General features: G+C 44.4%; 1 protein-coding gene across 1 annotated transcript; it reads left to right on the top strand.

Moving 5' to 3' along the window:
* Window positions 1-433: 433 nt before the first annotated feature.
* LOC136472323 ((E)-beta-caryophyllene synthase-like) lies at window positions 434-16948 on the top strand. Its single transcript, XM_066470046.1, has 10 exons — window positions 434-553; window positions 1039-1134; window positions 1529-1700; window positions 1858-1963; window position 2217; window positions 15297-15544; window positions 15740-15958; window positions 16067-16202; window positions 16289-16540; window positions 16667-16948. Exons 1-10 carry the CDS (start codon window positions 434-436, stop codon window positions 16946-16948), a joined length of 1632 nt encoding a protein of 543 aa, XP_066326143.1.
* Window positions 16949-17283: the final 335 nt, after the last annotated feature.

The following is a 17283-nucleotide window of genomic DNA, read 5'->3' as shown; positions in this document are numbered from 1 at the left end:
CTCAGTATTATACTAAATATTTGTGAACTCAATTGTAATATTATTTTCGCTGCAAACTCCGGGTATGTGATATGTATTTGCTTAATCATCTTGGTTGTGACGTGGATTTATCGAGGTCCTTCGTGACACTCGATGGACTATCAGATTTATATAACTGAAAGTATATATGTGCATGCCAACGTGCTAAGCGGGAGAAGCCATACTTGATATTGTATAGATCGGACGGTTCTGTCACATATATTATCTCAAAAATGGTGTTTTTAACTAGTGGTAGTGGAATATTGATTTATTCATTTCCTCCAGTTCGGGGGTCTATATAAAGCCAGGCAATCTTGGCCATCTCCTCCGATCTACCTAGGCAACCCCAGCAGCCATCCTCTCGAGGTTATAGCCATCCTCGCCAGCGACCCATCAGGCATTAAGATAGATCGATATGGCCACCAGCAGCCCCGTCGCTCTGATCTCGCAGGTGCAGCAGCGGAAGCCCCGACCATACACCCCCAGCCCATGGGGCGACTTCTTCCTCCACCACATCCCATGCACTCCATCACAGGTAAGGTACATGCAAGGCGGCGGCCATTATTGTTCCCTTCCTGTCGTTGCAGACACATGGATAGATTTTGGGCTTTCTGGAACCATTCTCATTGTGGATGCAAGCTATATGTTGCCTAGCTAATGATGCCGTCAGTGTACGTATATTAGGTGATGTTAATGTATTTTAAAGAGCCACAGTAACACAAATAGTGGTTTCCATGGCAAACTTAATTTTTACTTTGTTTCTTCACATATACTTTGAGTAGAGCTTGAATTTTCAAAGCATGGTATGCAACAAACCATGCATATATATATATATATATATATATATATATATATATATATATATATATATATATATATATATATATATATATATATTGACTCCAAACTAATTTTTCAAACAAAAATATGTTGATTTAATGAGGTTTTGTTGCCCATATGTGAATCAAATGGTGCTTGCTTGTGGCTGGATATTTTCCTTTATCAATTTATCCATTGCAGCTCTTCTCAATGAAGGAGAAGGCACAGATCAACAAGGAAGAAGTGAGGCAGGTTATATTAGAAACCCTTGCCTCCTCCAGCCTGGTTGAGAAGATGGTGTTAGATTGATCTCCACCAGTTCGCCCAACGGCCAATTGGGCCCTTGATCCATGCCCTGATCGGGGGCGCCGAGCCATTCTCCTGGCTTATGGGCCCCTGTCGCGCAGCGCTATAAAGAGAAAAGTGGGGGCCGGGCGCAAGGGATGAGGTTCACCGCAGCCGCCAGCGCCCCACCGATGTCCTAACCCTAGACCGATCAAGAGGGTGTGCTATGAGCGATGGGAAGCGCCATCGCCTTCACCGCCGCCACTGGACCACGCCTCCACGTCGTTGCTACCAAGTCCGTGGTGCCATGGCCATGACTGCCTCTCGATGAGGTACTTAACAAGGTATTGTCTAAGTCAAGTTCTACCCACTGATCTGCACCTAGAGGTACTACAAATCTTATCAGATGGAGCTTGTCGATAGGCTTCAACGACTTGGGGTGGACTATCACTACAAGAAGGAGATCAATGATTTGCTTTGCTATGACTACAACGACAAAGATGGAGGCTCTAGCAATCTCTACATCACCTCACTGAGGTTCTATTTGCTCAGGAAGCATGGGTACGGAGTCTCTTCAGGTACATATATAAGATCGTCAACTACAAATAGTATATGTTTCCTTTCATCGATATATGGTGATGCTAAATGTGTATTGGGTAAACTAGTATTATGTGTAGTGTGAAATTTTGAGCTGTGTTAACATATGCATGAATGAATGTTCGATTACATGTGCAGATGTGTTTGAGAAATTTAGGGATGAGCAAGGGAACATTTCAAGTGATGCTACCAGCTGCTTGCTGATGTTGTACGACGCTACGCATCTGAGAACTCATGGGGAGGAGTGTCGATGTTTCACCACCGATAGCCTGCCACGGGGGTACCCAGGGCAGTTTGTTCGGGCTTCAGCATATGCAGAACTCGATGGTAAACGCAAGAGACAGTAGATTTATCCTGGTTCGGGCCCTCGACCATGATCGAGTAATAGCCCTACGTCCAGTCGGCGTTAGCCTTTGCGTTGGATTGATTGTCAAGTGTTGTGTTGCATTATGTTCCCTCCAGGCACTCCACCCTCCTTTATATAGTCAGGAGGCTAGAGTCCTAGTCGGTTTACAATGAGAGTTCCTAGTAGGATTACAGAATAATACTACTACTAAGATTACATGGAAAGAATCCTAGTTAGACTAGATCTTCTCTCTTCCCTATGGGGTATCCCGTGGGTCCCATATCAACAAGCCCCCGAGCACTTCATGGTTGAGCTCTGGAAGCCTCATCTTGTTTCTTCAGGTCTTGCCGAGCAGGAACAAGCGTCGTCCGAGTGCTTTCCTGAGTGAAACCGTGTAGCATTTCTTGGGATCTTCGAGCGGTATGTGCTTTTTTGAAGAAAAAGTACATCCGTCTGGGTGTAGCCCCCGAGCCTCTTGCTATTTGGAACAAGGAGCTGGAGGGTCTTGTCTTGAAATTGTTCTGATTCTTCGTTGAAGGGCTCCCGAACATATACCCGGGTTATTTATCAAAAAGAACTCGGATATAGCTCGGTCCAGGTTCTTTTTGTCGTGAGTCCTTGAAGTGGTTTGTCTTGAAGAAGTCTTCTTGGTGATGTGCGCTTTTTTGAAGAAAAAAGTGCACTCACTGAGTGTAGCCCCCGAGCCTCTTGCTATTTGGAACAAAAAGTTGGAGGGTCTTGAATCTTATGTTGTTTGAAAACTGCTGTCTTGAAGAAGTCTTCTGAGTGATGTGCGCTTTTTTTTTAAAAAAGTGCACTCACTGAGTGTAGCCCCCGAGCCTCTTGCTATTTGGAACAAAGAGTTGGAGGGTCTTGAATCTGAGTTGTTCAAAGAACTGAAAACCTCTCCTGTTACAGCCCCCGAGCATTTATCCGGGTTCTTTTATTCCGAAAGAACTTGGATGCAGGGTCTTGGCATATTCTCTGGTAGTCTGCTGTTGTTAGATGTAGTTGTATGGTGGTGGTTGAGTATAAATATTGTTTGTTCACGAGTTGTACAGTGTTGGTATATCCTTTCGAATATGCTCGTCCTTGAGTACTGTTCCTTCACACCTGAGTCCTCTTTCATTGAATTATGTCTTTTCACTGTGTCCTTTGTTAGGTTTGTTCCGTTGGTGCTCCCAGTCCATGTGCACCGCTTCTTTGGTCTATAAATACCCTCCTGGTGTGCTGTTTTGATTCATCGAGCATTTTGTTGCGTGGTCTGAAATCTCCATAGTCATGAATATGATAGTTTCTGAAGTAGAGCAGCCCCCGGGCGTATCTTGTAGTTCTTGTATATCTTGTCGTAGCTGGACGGAGTCTTGTGATAGAGATTAGAGGTAGACTAATCTCGCAGCGGCATTGTTCCAGGAGGTACGTGGCGGTAGTTGGATGAAGTCTTGTGATGTGGGATACGTTCCTTCATCTAGCAGTTCTGGGTAGATCCCCCTTGCCTGCCCTATGACTGTCCGGTGCAGATCAACGCTTGATCCGGTGTCACATCGGACTTGGGTAGACAGATGCCTGCTGGCCTTCCCTGGTCCATGTTGTCCCGCCGTGCTGCTGACTTCCGCCTCGGATGTACTGTGTTCGTCCTTTGAAGAAAACAGTGTAGCCGAGTATGGTTTGTTCTATCGAGTAGCAATTTGGAACACGTAGTCGTTCCAGAGCCTAGTTGTGTCCGGGTTCCTTTTTGCTACCTTGATCGTCGCAGTACCGAGTTCGTTGGGTCTTGTAAGATGTGTAATCTTGTATTTTTTGAAGCCATTTATAATGGAAAGAATCTTGTCTTCTGAGTTGTCATTCTTTTTTCTGTTGATGTCCTGGTTGTTTATGAGATTCCTGAGTTCTTTCTATAAGAACCGAGTTCTTGTGTTCCTTGTGAGGTAACCCTTCATTGCTTCATGGTTGATGAATTCTTTTTGTAGCAATATGATAACTCTGCCGTGGTGCTTGGATGGATAAGTCTGAAATCTGCCCGTTGAACTGTACCCTTGTGTAGAAGTGTGTCGTCTGTCATTTCAGTTGTGTCAGTTGTGTTGGGAAATGGACCGTTGCGTTCTCATTCCGTGTTTAAACGGGCCTAGTGGGCCGCGTTTGTATTGCTGTAAAAATCTATTTAAAGGCCTTCTTTCTTCTTTTTCTTTGCTGCCCTGCTTTTGCCCTGAAACCCTAGTCTTCAAGACTCCGCCGTCGCCATTATCGCCGTCGTCTGAGCGCCGCCGTCTGAGCCTCATCTTTTCTTAGTTTTTATTGCTTTCGCTAGTATATGGGTAGGAAGAAATCAGCGAGCAAGTCCCAGGCAACCTTTGTAGATGAGGAGGCGTCGCTTTCTGTTATTGAAAATCAAGAATTCATGGCCATGAGGGCTGCTCAGAAGATCTGGCCGGCTATGACTACAACTGAGGATCAGTTGCGCGAGCTTGTCAGTGATTGCCTGATATAGGACATGGAGATTACTGAATGGAGAGCTCCAGGCCAGCATCGGGTCCTAACTCTAGGCCCTGGTGAGATTATTCTTTTTGTCTCCTTTATCCGTGCTGGACTCTGCCTTCCTGCCTCTGCTTTTCTTCATCGATTTCTCTATTATTTTGTGATTAGCTTGAACCATCTTACTCCCAATGATGTCCTTCATCTTTCTGTTTTTGTTCATCTTTGTGAAACTTTTCTTGGAATTCCTCCTTCTCTTTCTCTCTTTCGTTACTTCTTCCATCTGAAACCCCAACCCCGCAGCGATGACACCCATGTTCTTGGTGGCTGCGGGATTCAGTTTCGCCAGGGTCATAAGAGTAAATTCTTTTATTATGACTTGGTTGATTCTATGAGGGATTGGCGTGCCGACTGGTTTTATGCCGCCAATATGATTCCTCCTCTTGCTGTTCATTCTGGTTCTGGTCCCATGGTTAATGACCGATAGGAAAAGAATCCTCTGGCAGTGGATGAGCTCCAGGCGATCAAGCCATTTCTTGAGAGGAAATGTGCTCTAAAACAGCAAGGCTTGACCGGCTTCGGGATCATTTCCAGTTTTCTTCACCGCCGTGTTCAACCTCTGAAGGAGCGAGAGAATTACAGTTTTGAATACTCTAGGGTAGAGGACCCTTCTCGTATGGTCCCTGCCCTTGAGTTGACTAGTGAGGAGGTGCTCGAGCGCCTTCAGAAGATGTTGAAAGGAGTAAGCGTCGTCCCGCATACTGTCCCTGAGTATTGTGCTAACAACCCGCCTCCTGTTGTGAGTTGTTTTTCCTTATGTGGGTACTTTTTGTATTTCCTTTGCTGTCTCCACTTTTTGCTTAATCTTTCTCTTCTGGTTGTTTTACTCTTTTATAGGAATTGGGGCGCAACTTCGTTGATCCGATTCCCCTTGATGATTGCCCTGCCATTGTGGAGACTAGGGAGAATCTTGCTGAGACATCTTTAACCAGTAAGTTTCAAACCACCATGATGTTTCTTGGTGTTTCTTCTACAGTTCTTGACACATACGTAGAGTATGTTCCTCGTCCAGTTCCTCGTAGTATCAGAAAAAGGGGGCGAGCGGATTGTTCTTCTTCTGGTTTGTCTGGTACCAAGAAGTCTCGCCGATCTAGTACTCGTCAGGTACTCAAGTTATAGGTAGCATGCTCCTAGGTGAGCATATTAATATGTTTTGTCTTTTTGTTGTTTGTTTTTGCCTTTAACCAAGTACTTTTCTTCTTTTTTAGATGGCGTTGTGGTTGCCATGTTTGAGAGTGAGGAAATGAGGATGATGATGCGGCCCTTGTTATGCGTTGGTGAGTTGTTTTCTTGTTTTTCTGCTGTTGAACACCTCTTTTTGTTCTGACTTTGACCTTGTTCTCTTGTAGTAAGCGGTCGTCGACCTCGAGTTCTTCAGGGGCTTCGGTACCGATCACGCCACTCCTGTCGCAGGGTGGTGGTGATATTTTTGCTGCTATAGTTCCTCCTCTAAGGTCTTCTGTTGGTCTTGGGGGTTTTATGAAGAAGAAAATAGCTAAGTGAGTGAATCCTGGTTATGTTTCTTTGCTTCTGTTTTCCTCTTCTCTGATTCATATTCTTATCGTCGAGTTTCCTTATCATCTTGTAGGCCCTCGCCTTCCCTTAACCTTCAGTCAACCTCTTGTCAGTCCTTCAGTGCGCCCCTGCGTTCTAAGTCTCGGGACTCGGAATGTGCGGTCAGTGAGGTGGCTGTGAGCGAGACAGGGTTCCCTAGTGGTCATGCTGCTATGGAATTGCTGACTCTAGGGGTGACCGTGGCCATGGCGGTGGATCCGCCTGAGGAGTTAGCCGGGGCTTCCCAGGATACAGCCCTAGTTTTGCCTTCTTTGCCTCGGCCGGCTTCTCCCTCTGCTCCTCTTTCTAGTGGCGTTCAGTGTTTTGATGACGATGTGGTGCAACAATTCAATGCCACTCATCGGTTGTCAGAGCTGACCGCTGCCTGGGGAACCTTTGCTACTTCTTTTGGGGAAAAACTCCAGGTAAGTTTTTCTGAAGTTCTTTCTTTGGATGTTCGTCTTTCTTCTGTTCTTATGTCTTGTTTTTCTCTCTCTTTTGCTCAGTCTTTTTCTCGAGATCATACCGGCTTCTTTTTCTCATCTAAAACCGAGAAAAAGTTGTCTTCTGAGGTTAGTGCCCTAAAAATAGAGCTTGACCTCTGTCGGGATGAGATGGAGACCGAGCGTCAAATGCACCAAGGGGAGGAATAGGCTCTCCGTGCCCGAGTGGTTGAGGTAGAAAAGCAGAGGGATGCTGTTGTCCAGGAGGCCTTGAAGAATGTGGAGGCCATGAAGAATGAGTGCAATGGTATTGTGGGTTCTTTTTGTTTCCTCTTGTATTCAAATTTCCCTTTCTGCTGACTTGTTTTTGGTGCCTGGTCTAGCTCTCCGAGTTGAAAAGTAGAAGCTTTCGGAGGGTATTGAGGAAATGAAGACACTTGTTCACAATAGTCACAATAGGGCTGAGGAGGTAATTACTTGTGCTGAAAAAGAACTCACGCTTGCCAAGTTGATTAGGCATGGAGCTGACAGGGATCTTGTGCAGGTCCAAAAAACTGTTGAAGTCTTGACTGGCAAGTTGGCGATGGCTACTGAGAACTAGAATGCTTTGTGGAAATCATTTCGGTCAGTAGCCGATCTTCTCCGAACTCCAGCAGATGATGGTCGATCTTGGGCTCAGTTTATTCCCCAAGTTCTGACCCATTTCTAGGAGTTCGTGAAGAGGTGCGCCCAACTATGTACCAGAAATGTTCTTGCCTAGGTCCGGGTTCTTGCTCCGGAGATGCCTTTGTCTAAGATTGCAGAGGAAGCCGAGAGTCAAGAATATCTGGATGCCGTTGAAAAGGTGGAGCCTGAGGTCGAAGATTTGGCCAGGAGGATTGTAGATAATCTTAATATTGATATTTCTTCTCCTAATGACGATGCTTGATGTATTTGACCTTTGTACTCTAGCCTCTGTAATAGGATATTATACTTCTTTTTGAATGAAGATCCTTTATTTTTTGTTGATGTCTTCTTTGCCTGGATGTCTTTGATTTTGTCAAGTGCTTGTCATGCTTTCATCTGCGCTGTGTGAACAACTCGGTATTTGTAGATCGTTGTCTTGACAAACTTTCTTGATTTGTTGAGTTCTTGTCTGGCGGTCGTGTAAACAACTCGGGGTAAGAAGATCTTTGTCTTTACAACCTTTTTGTTCTTGTTAGTACTGAAAAGACTTAGGACCAGCGATCTCAAGCATCTTCAGCTTCTTCTTTTTAGCTTTTTGCTTAACTCGAGATGTGGCCAGCATTTGGCTCTTTCCCTAGTTGTAAAAACATCTTAGGATCAGTTCAGGTGTTAGCTTATTAGCTACCCTCATCGGCGGGCTCAAGCATCTTTTCAGCTTTTTTTTTTGCTCTCGACCGGTATGCTCAGGCATAGTTTCAGCCATTTTGCTTTTTGGTTCAGGTGTTAGCTTATTAGCTACCCTCATCGGCTGGCTCAAGCATCTTTTCAGCTCTTTTGCTCTCAGCCGGTATGCTCAGGCATAATTTTATCCATTTTGCTTTTTGGTTCGGGTGTTAGCTTATTAGCTACCCTCATCGGCGGGCTCAAGCATCTTTTCAGCTCTTTTGCTCTCAGCCGGTATGCTCAGGCATAATTTCAGCCATTTTGCTTTTTGGATCGGGTGTTACTTATTAGCTACCCTCATCGGCTGGCTCAAGCATCTTTTTAGCTCTTTTGCTCTTAGCCGGTATACTCAGGCATAATTTCAGCCATTTTGCTTTTTGGTTCGGGTGTTAGCTTATTAGCTACCCTCATTGGCTGGCTCAAGCATCTTTTTAGCTCTTTTGCTCTCGGCCGGTGTGTTTAGTGAAAACAACTCGGGAAAAGTCATAATAAGACATAAGTTGTCGAGGAACACCATCTTTATTGATCATGAACGTTTACATGCTTAGTGAAAACAACTAGAGGAAAGCTGTAATAAGACATATGTTGTCGAGGAACACCATCTTTATTGATCATGAACGTTGATCTCTTGTGGTTTGTATATATGTTCTTCCTTGTGTTGTTTTCATGCGTAGAATCTTCTTAGCTGGCTGATGTGCCATGTATTGTTGACTTCTTTTCCATCTTTAGTTATCAACTTGTACGTGCCTGGTCCGGTGACTTTTGTGACAATAAAAGGACCTTCCCATGGACTGAGTAGTTTATGGCGTCTGTCATTTTTTTGTATCCTTCTTAGTACTAGGTCTCCGATTTGGAGTGATCGAGGTTGGGTATTCTTATTGTAGTGGCGTCTTAAACCTTGGAGGTATCTTGCTGATTGAAGGGTAGCGTTTACTCTGACTTCTTCTGTACTATCGAGTTCTAATCTTCGGGTGTGTTCTGCTTCTCCTTCGTCATATTGTTCTATCCTTGGTGATGTCCAGATCAAGTCAGCAGGTAGTACGGCTTCTGATCCATAAACTAGGAAGAAAGGTGAATATCCGGTGGCTCTGCTTATTTGAGTTCATAGCCCCCATACTACTTTTGGTAATTCTTCAATCCATTTGGATCCATAGTCCACTAGTTCTTCATACAATCTTGGTTTTAATCCGGCTAGTATGAGTCCATTAGCCCTTTCTACCTATCCATTGGCTTCTGGATGTGCGACTGATGCGTAATCTATGCTGAAGCCATAATCATGTGCCCAACTTTGGAATTGTGTAGCTATAAAGGGAGAACCCAAATCTGTGATGATTCGATTAGGCATGCCGAAACGGTGCATGATGTCTTGGATGAACTCGACTACTTTGGCTGCGCTATATTTTGCGAGTGGTTTGTATTCAATCCACTTGGTGAACTTGTCAATTGCTACAAAGATGTACTCAAAACCGCCCTTTGCTTTCTTGAGAGGTCCTAGTTGATCCAGCCCCTAGTAGGAGAAAGGCCAAGCGGGTGGGATGTAGATGAGATTGTGAGCTGGTACATGAGCTTGTCTTGCGAACATTTGACAACCTTTGCATTTTCTGACGAGTTCTTCTATGTCTTTCAAAGCGGTTGGCCAGTAGAATCCGGTGCGGAATGCTTTGCTGACTAGTGTTCTTGAAGCGGCATGATTTCCACAGCAGCCTGAGTGTATTTCGTCTAAGATCTCTTTGCCTTTTTCAAACGAGACACATTTTAGGAGTACTCCTGATGATGCGGCTCTTCTGTATAGCTTGTCCCCTACTAGGACGTAGTTCTTGCTTCTGTGAACAACTCGGGTAGCCTCCGCTTTATCTGCTGGCAACTTATTCTCTTTGATGTAATCAATAAAAACCTGGGTCCATGAGGTGGTGATTACCAAAATCTAGGTGCCCTTAGCTGGGAGTTCAGGGGTTATCTCACCAGGTTGTTTGATAGAGGGAGCTGATAACTCCTCTATGAATACGCCGGGTGGTACCTTTGCCCTATCCGATCCGAGCTTGGCGAGGACGTCTGCCGCAATATTAGAATCGCGTAGGACATGTAGAATTTCCAATCCTTGAAAATGTTTTTTGAGTTTTCATATTTCAGCACAGTAAGCGCCCATGTTTTCTTCGGTGTAGTCCCAATCTTTGTTGACTTGGTTGACGACTACCGCCGAATCGCCATATACTAGTAATCGCTTGATTCCAAGGGTAATTGCCACTCGGAGCCCGTGGATGAGGGCTTCATATTCTGCTTTATTGTTTGTAGCTTGCCATAATATCTGAAGGACATACTTGAGTTGCTTTCCATCTGGAGAGATCAAGAGAACGCCTGCACCGGCTCCGCCTAGCTTGAGTGATCCATCAAAGTACATCTTCCAATGGTCAAGGATGGTATTTGACATAGGTTGTTGAATTTCTATCCACTCGACAACAAAATCGGCAAGGGCTTGAGATTTAATTGCCTTCCATGGGGTGAAATCGATATTGAGAGCACCAAGTTCAACTGCCCACTAAGATATGCGCCCTGTTGCATCTCTATTGTGTAGGATGTCTCTGAGTGGGAAATCTGTCACCACGGTAATCTTGTGGCTTTCAAAATAGTGGCTAAGCTTGCGTGAAGTGATTAGGAGGGCATAGAGTAGTTTTTGCACATGCGGGTACCGGATTTTTGATTCTGATAGTACTTCGCTGATGTAGTATACGGGGCATTGTACTTTATATATGCGCCCTTCTTCTCTTTCTACGACTATTGCTGTGTTGATCACAGTAGAAGTTGCCGCAATGTACAGCATCATGTCTTCGTTTTTCTTTGGAGGTGTGAGAACGGGTGAGGAGGTGAGGTATGCCTTAAGTCTTTTGAAAGCTTTGTTGGCTTCTTCTATCCACTCAAACTTGTCTATCTTCTTTAGTAGTTTAAAGAAAGGTAACCCTTTTCGCCGAGTCTTGATATGAAAAGATTGAGGGCCACCATGCAGCCTGTTAGTTTCTACACATCTTTGACACTTCGAGGAGGGCCCATTTCTGTTATGTCTCGAATTTGCTTGGCGCTGGCTTCGATTCCACGATGACTGACCAAGAATCCGAGTAGTTGTCCTGAAGGAACTCCGAATACACACTTGTTTGGGTTCAATTTCCACCTCCACCTTTTCAGGTTTTCGAAGGTTTGCTTTAAGTCTTCAATTAGTGTGTCCGGGTTCTTTATTTTTACTACTATGTCATCCACGTATGCCTCTATGTTTTCGTCGATCTGATCACCAAGGCACGTTTGGATAGCTCTTTGGTATGTGGCACCAGCATTCTTGAGTCCAAACGACATGGTCTTGTAGCAATAGGCACCAAACGAAGTGATGAAAGATGTCTTGCTCTGGTCTTGTTCCTGTAATGCGATTTGGTGATATCCTAAATAACAATCAAGAAAGGATAATAGGGCAGATCCTGCTATTGAATCAACTATCTGATCAATGCGTGGTAGCCCGAATGGATCTTTCGGGCAGTGTTTGTTGAGATCTGTGTAGTCGACGCACATGCGCCACTCGTCCGTATTCTTCATTTGTACTAGAACTGGGTTTGCTAGCCAATCTGGATGAAGGATTTCTCTGATGAATCTGGCTGCCATTAGCTTTGTGATTTCTTTTTTAATTGTTGCTTTCTTGTCGGGTGAGAATCGTCGTAGCCGTTGCTTCATAGGCTTAGAGCCTTCATTGATATCAATTATGTGCTTAGCCAATTCTCTTGGGACACCTGGCATGTCGGTAGGCTTCCAAGCGAAGATATCTTTGTTGTCTCGAAGAAAGTTGGTGAGCGCGAGTTCCTATTTTGCCGAGAGGTGGGCGCTGATGGTTGTCGTCTTGGAGGGATCTCCAGTGCCCAGGTTGATTTGCTTGATGTCGGCTTCTTTTGGTGGTGCTAGGATGCTAGGCTTTTTAGCCGATATCTCTAGTTCTTCTAGGCTCATTTCTACGGCAATAGTGGCTATTTCTTTTCTACCATTGGCGGTTTGTGCTTTGGCTGCAATTTGAATTGCTTGAACATCGCAGTCAAAAGCGCGCTTCAAATCACTTCGAAGGGAAAGGACACCATTAGGCCCTGGCATCTTAAGCAATAGGTACGGGTAATGCGGTATCACCATGAACTTTGCTAGTGCTGGGCGCCCGAGGATTGCGTGATATGATGAATCGAAGTCTGCAACTTCAAACTTGATGAACTCTATTCGGTAGTTTGAGGGACTTCCAAAAGTAACCGGTAGAGTGATTTGTTCAAGTGGCATGGCTACCTTACCGGGTACTATCCCATAAAAAGGGGTGCTCATTGGTGTGATCATCCCAGCGAGTTGTAGTCCCATCTTCCTTAGTGTTTCTGAAAAAATGATGTTGAGTCCGGCTCCCCCATCGATTAGTATTTTTGTGATAGTCATACCGGCAATAGTTGGATCTAGAACTAGTGGGTAATGGCCTGCATTTCCTACTCTAGTCCATTGGTCTTCTCTTGAAAACTGGATTGGATACTGTGACCAATTGAGATATCTTGGAGTAGCCGGCTCTGTTGCCATGATGGTTCATAGAGCTAGCTTTTCTTGATGTTTGCTTCTGGAATCTGTGGCCCCAGCGAAGATCACTGCTACTGTCCCCCTGGATTTTTGGAATCCCTTGTCATCGTGGTTGTCTTCATCTTTTTTCTGATTGTCTTCTTTAGTGTTTACCTTATTATCTTTTCTTGTGTATCGATCATTGAAGGTGTAGCAATTTCCGATGGTGTGATTTCCTTTAGGATGCAAGATGTAATGCATGTTTTCAATGTCATCATACCTTCTGGGTTTGGAAAACTTCCTTGATTTATCAGCCACCGCTACGGTATTGTCTGGTCCACGTTTTCTTTCCTGATGTCTGATGTTTCGATGATTTCGCTTGTCCGGGTTGTCTTGGTTGTTTCTATCCAGGAACCTTTCTCGTGTCTTTTCCTCTGTAGTAATCATCTTTTCTACTGTGCATCTGAATTCTTCATTGTTTCTCGGGTTTTCTTTGCAGAAGTCCTGAAATTGCCACCTGGCCATAATTCCGTGAGAGAAAGCTTCGATTACTTCTCGTTCGGTGATGTCATGTACTTGAGCACGTAGTTCGCCAAATCGTCGATAGTAATTTCTGAGAGTTTTGCCTCCTTTCTGCTTGAGTCCTTTTAATTCTGCGTGGGTGATGGGGTGCGTAATGATACCCGTGAAATTTCCACAGAAAACTCTTTGCAAGTCCTCCCAATTTCTGATTGACCCTGGATTTAATTTGTCGAACCATTGGAGGGGCATGGTTTATAGGGCCATGGGAAAAAATAAGGTCTTGGTATCATCGTCTCCTCCGGCTAGTTCAATCGACTGTGAGTAAATCCTGAGCCACTGCCTTGGTTCGATCTTGCCATCATATTTAGAGTGGTTGGATGGCTTAAACTTGTGAGGTAGTCGTATTGAAGCAAGTTTGTTTGCAAAATAGGGGAATCTATCGTGCGTTCTGGCTTCTGTGTATTCTGATTTGGCACCTCCTTCTAGCCAACTGTTGTTTTGGTGAGAGTAGTTCTGTGGGGCTGTCTAAATAGGTACTTTGCTTCTGGTCTTTCTTGGTTGTTCGACTCGGTAGTTTTGACTATGGTCCCTTCTACTTTCTCTGTTGTGACTTCCACTTGGTCCGAGTCTCTCGAAAGCAGACTTCCTTTGATTTTGATCTTCCTGTCTATGAGACATTGACCTAGCAGGTAGTCTTGAGCAGGTCTCTCCATCGTGTACCCTTAGAGCTATTGACCGGAGAAGGTCCCGGAGTTGTTCCTGTTTTTCACTGGGAAGAGATGTTGCTCCGAGTTCTTCTAGTGCTTCTCGGATCCTATTGTAGGGTGTATTCGCCGTGCGTCTTTCTTTGACTTCTTGTTCTAATTTTCTTCTATTGTACTCGGCCAAATCTGACTCATATTTGACCCAAGCTTCCTTGCGCTGCCTAGCACGGCGTTGGCATCCTTATTTCAATTTGTTTCTCCTTTCTCTGGCTTGCTTCTGATTTTTGGTCTCACCATCGTGCCCCTAGATGAAGGGTGATATGTTGGACTCAGATTCATCTGATAACTTGATGTCGGGTGCTTCTGGGGGGACCAATGGTGATCGAGGACGGCAAACCATGAATACTTCTTGTGCATGAATTGTTCTGTTATCGGCGTTGGTTTCCATATTGTCGGAGTCGTTGATAATTTTAGTAGAGGCTTCAAGGTTGCAGATCGAGTCTCCTTCTTGGTAGGGTAGAATTGTTGTTGTCATCGTGTCGTCGGGTACTGCTATCCTTAGGAACAGAACCTGGCCAGTGGACGATGCAGTCTTGAGACATTATAGTTAATACGAGACCTTCCTGAGCTCCTTTCAGTGGCATTCTAAGCACCGGATCGAGGGATCCTTCAGGCCATGTCTGATAAGATCTTGCCATGTTGTGGAGTCCGAACGAAAAAGGACTCGACTTCTTAAAAGGAGTCTGAGTGTATTTCGAGTTGAATTCTTGATAGACCGAAGCCGCATTTTGGAACCCTGCCGGCAAAGAACTCGGTTTCTCGAAAGAACTCGGGTAAGACTCCATCTTGGATGCGGAGCCTGAGTTTGAGTCGGATGCACAAAGCCGCGAAATCTGAGTTGGATCGGACATCACGAGCTGCGCGAATCTTCCGGTGAGTTGATCTGTCGTAGTCACCGAAATAGAAAGGTCTTCATGGTGATCCGAATCTTTGAGGAGACGGCTTTGGAGCTTGCCATCGTCGCCTACCTCATAGATCCATGAACCGAAGATGAAGTTGATCCCGTCGAGAAGATCATGTTGTCGAGGTCCGTCGAGCTCTCGGATGCAGATTCGCCAAAAGCCCCTACCTGGCGCGCCAACTGTCGATGTTTCACCACCGATAGCCTGCCACGGGGGTACTCGGGGCTGTTTGTTCGGGCTTTAGCGTATGTAGAATTCGACGGTAAACACAAGAGTCAGACAATTTATCCTGGTTTGGGCCCTCGACCGTGGTTGAGTAATAGCCCTACGTCCAGTCGGCGTTAGCCTTTACGTTGGATTGATTGTCAAGTGTTGTGTTGCGTTATGTTCCCTCCTAGAACTCCGCCCTCCTTTATATAGTCAGGAGGCCAGAGTCCTAGTCGGTTTACAATGAGAGTTCTTAGTAGGATTACAGAATAATACTACTACTAAGATTACATGGAAAGAATCCTAGTTAGACTAGATCTTCTCCCTTCCCTGTGGGGTATTCCGTGGGCCCCGTATCGACAAGGAGATACTTGACAACATCATCACTTTCAACAAGAGCCACCTCCAATCTCTACTGCTGGAAAATTTGGAGCCTGGTCCAGTGCACTTTGGAGACACCTCGTGGTTCAGGTGGGTCAGCAGAGTCGAGGCAAGGCGCTACATCTCAGTATATGAGAAGAAGGCTACACGGGATGCGACTATACTAGAGCTTGCAAAACTAGACTACAACATCTTGCAAGCTATCTACTATGATGAGTTGAAAGAACTTACAGTGTAAGGAAACCCCATGCATTAGTATATGTTGGTAGCAATAATTTACTTAGGCGAGTTACTTACGCAATTGACCAATATAATAATAACAGTGTAAGGAAACAAACATTGGCATATAAATTACTTAACTAAATTGCTTACATAATGAACCGATTATAGTGCGCATTGTGATACAACACTAGTAATACTCATGTATAGGTGGTGGAAGGATTTCCAATCACAAACAGATCTGAGCTTTGCGCGGGACAGAATGGTGGAGCTACATTTTTGGATGCTCGGGGTGGTTTACGAGCCCTATTATTCATATTCAAGGATAACGATGACAAAGTTCACCGTATTTGCATCCTTGCTCGATGACCTTTATGACAACTATAGCACCACAATGGAGAGCACTACCTTCACCACGGCCATGCAAAGGTTTTCCTAGCTATATGTTCTTGAATTATTATGTTGGATCACAAGTAACAGGATGAACAAAATTCATGCATCACCTAAATTTACCTTTGCTCGAAAAACTAATGCCAGGTGGGATGAACAAACCACAGAACAGCTTCCAGCATACTTGAAAGCACTCTTCATCAACATATTAAACACTACAAATAAGATTGAGAAGGAGTTAAAACTTATGAAAAACAAGCTTGTTGATTTGATCAAAAGACTGGTAATGAACTCCAAAAGATCACATTGAGGCAGGAAACACGATGAGTTTTTTCAGTTAATTTTAACTCATGACATTTATCTATTTAGGTGATTGAAACTGCCAAATTCTACCATGCTGAGGTTGAATGGCGTGATAAACACTACATACCAACTAGTGTCGAAGAACACCTCCAAATTTCCACCCGTAGTAGTGTTTGTACGCAGATAACAAACCTTGCGCTCATTTCGCTTGGAGAGGTGACTACTAGGGAGGATGTTGATTGGGCTCTCACCTTCCCCAAAATCATCAGAGGTGCTTGTATCGTGGGGCAAGTTGGCAAATACATCGTGTCACACGAGGTTTACCAAATCTCTCCACATATAAATAAACTACTTATAAATGTTATTAGCTCACTTTTAAATGTTTTTGTAAGCAGTGGAAATGTTTATATTCTAACTATTTGCACTTTTCGCCACCCCTTGAAGCGTGAACAAACTTTGGATCATGTCGCATCCATGGTGCAAACTTGCATGAAGGAATATGGGGTGACAGTAGAGGAAGCCAATGAAAAGCTTAGAATTATAATCGAAGAAACATGGATGGACATCGTCGAAGACTACCTTCAGCAAAAACGTCCCATGGTACTTTTAGAGACAGCGGTCAACATTGCAAGAACAATGGATTTCATGTACAAGCATGAAGACGCATTCACCCTCTCATTCAGCCTCAAGGATGTTATAGCTTCAATGTACGTCAACTCTGTGTGAGCATACTTTTCGATGTTTGTGAATTGGCTTAATGTCTGCTGTGGGTACATTTAACCCCTAGATTATTAAAATAGTTGTATTATCACTACCGGAGGCGACTTCTTTGCCGAGTGCCTGAGGCAAAGGGCGCTCAGTAAACAGTTTATCGGCAAAGACCTCATCAATGCTGGGATTAAAAGGTTTGGAACCATGAAACTTGAGTTCGTATAATTCTTCAATTCTTCCATAATACTCGACCTCATCAATGTCGGGCGTAAAAACTCTGGAACTTGTGGTTCTTCGATTGGGCCGACTCTGCTCGTAGCTTGTTGTGCAAAAGCGATATCCATTCACGT

Source organism: Miscanthus floridulus, chromosome 8 (assembly GCF_019320115.1).
Source record: "Miscanthus floridulus cultivar M001 chromosome 8, ASM1932011v1, whole genome shotgun sequence".
NCBI lineage: Eukaryota > Viridiplantae > Streptophyta > Magnoliopsida > Poales > Poaceae > Miscanthus > Miscanthus floridulus.
The sequence above is the reverse complement of the archived record's forward strand: the minus strand, read 5'-3'. Positions and strand labels throughout refer to the sequence as shown.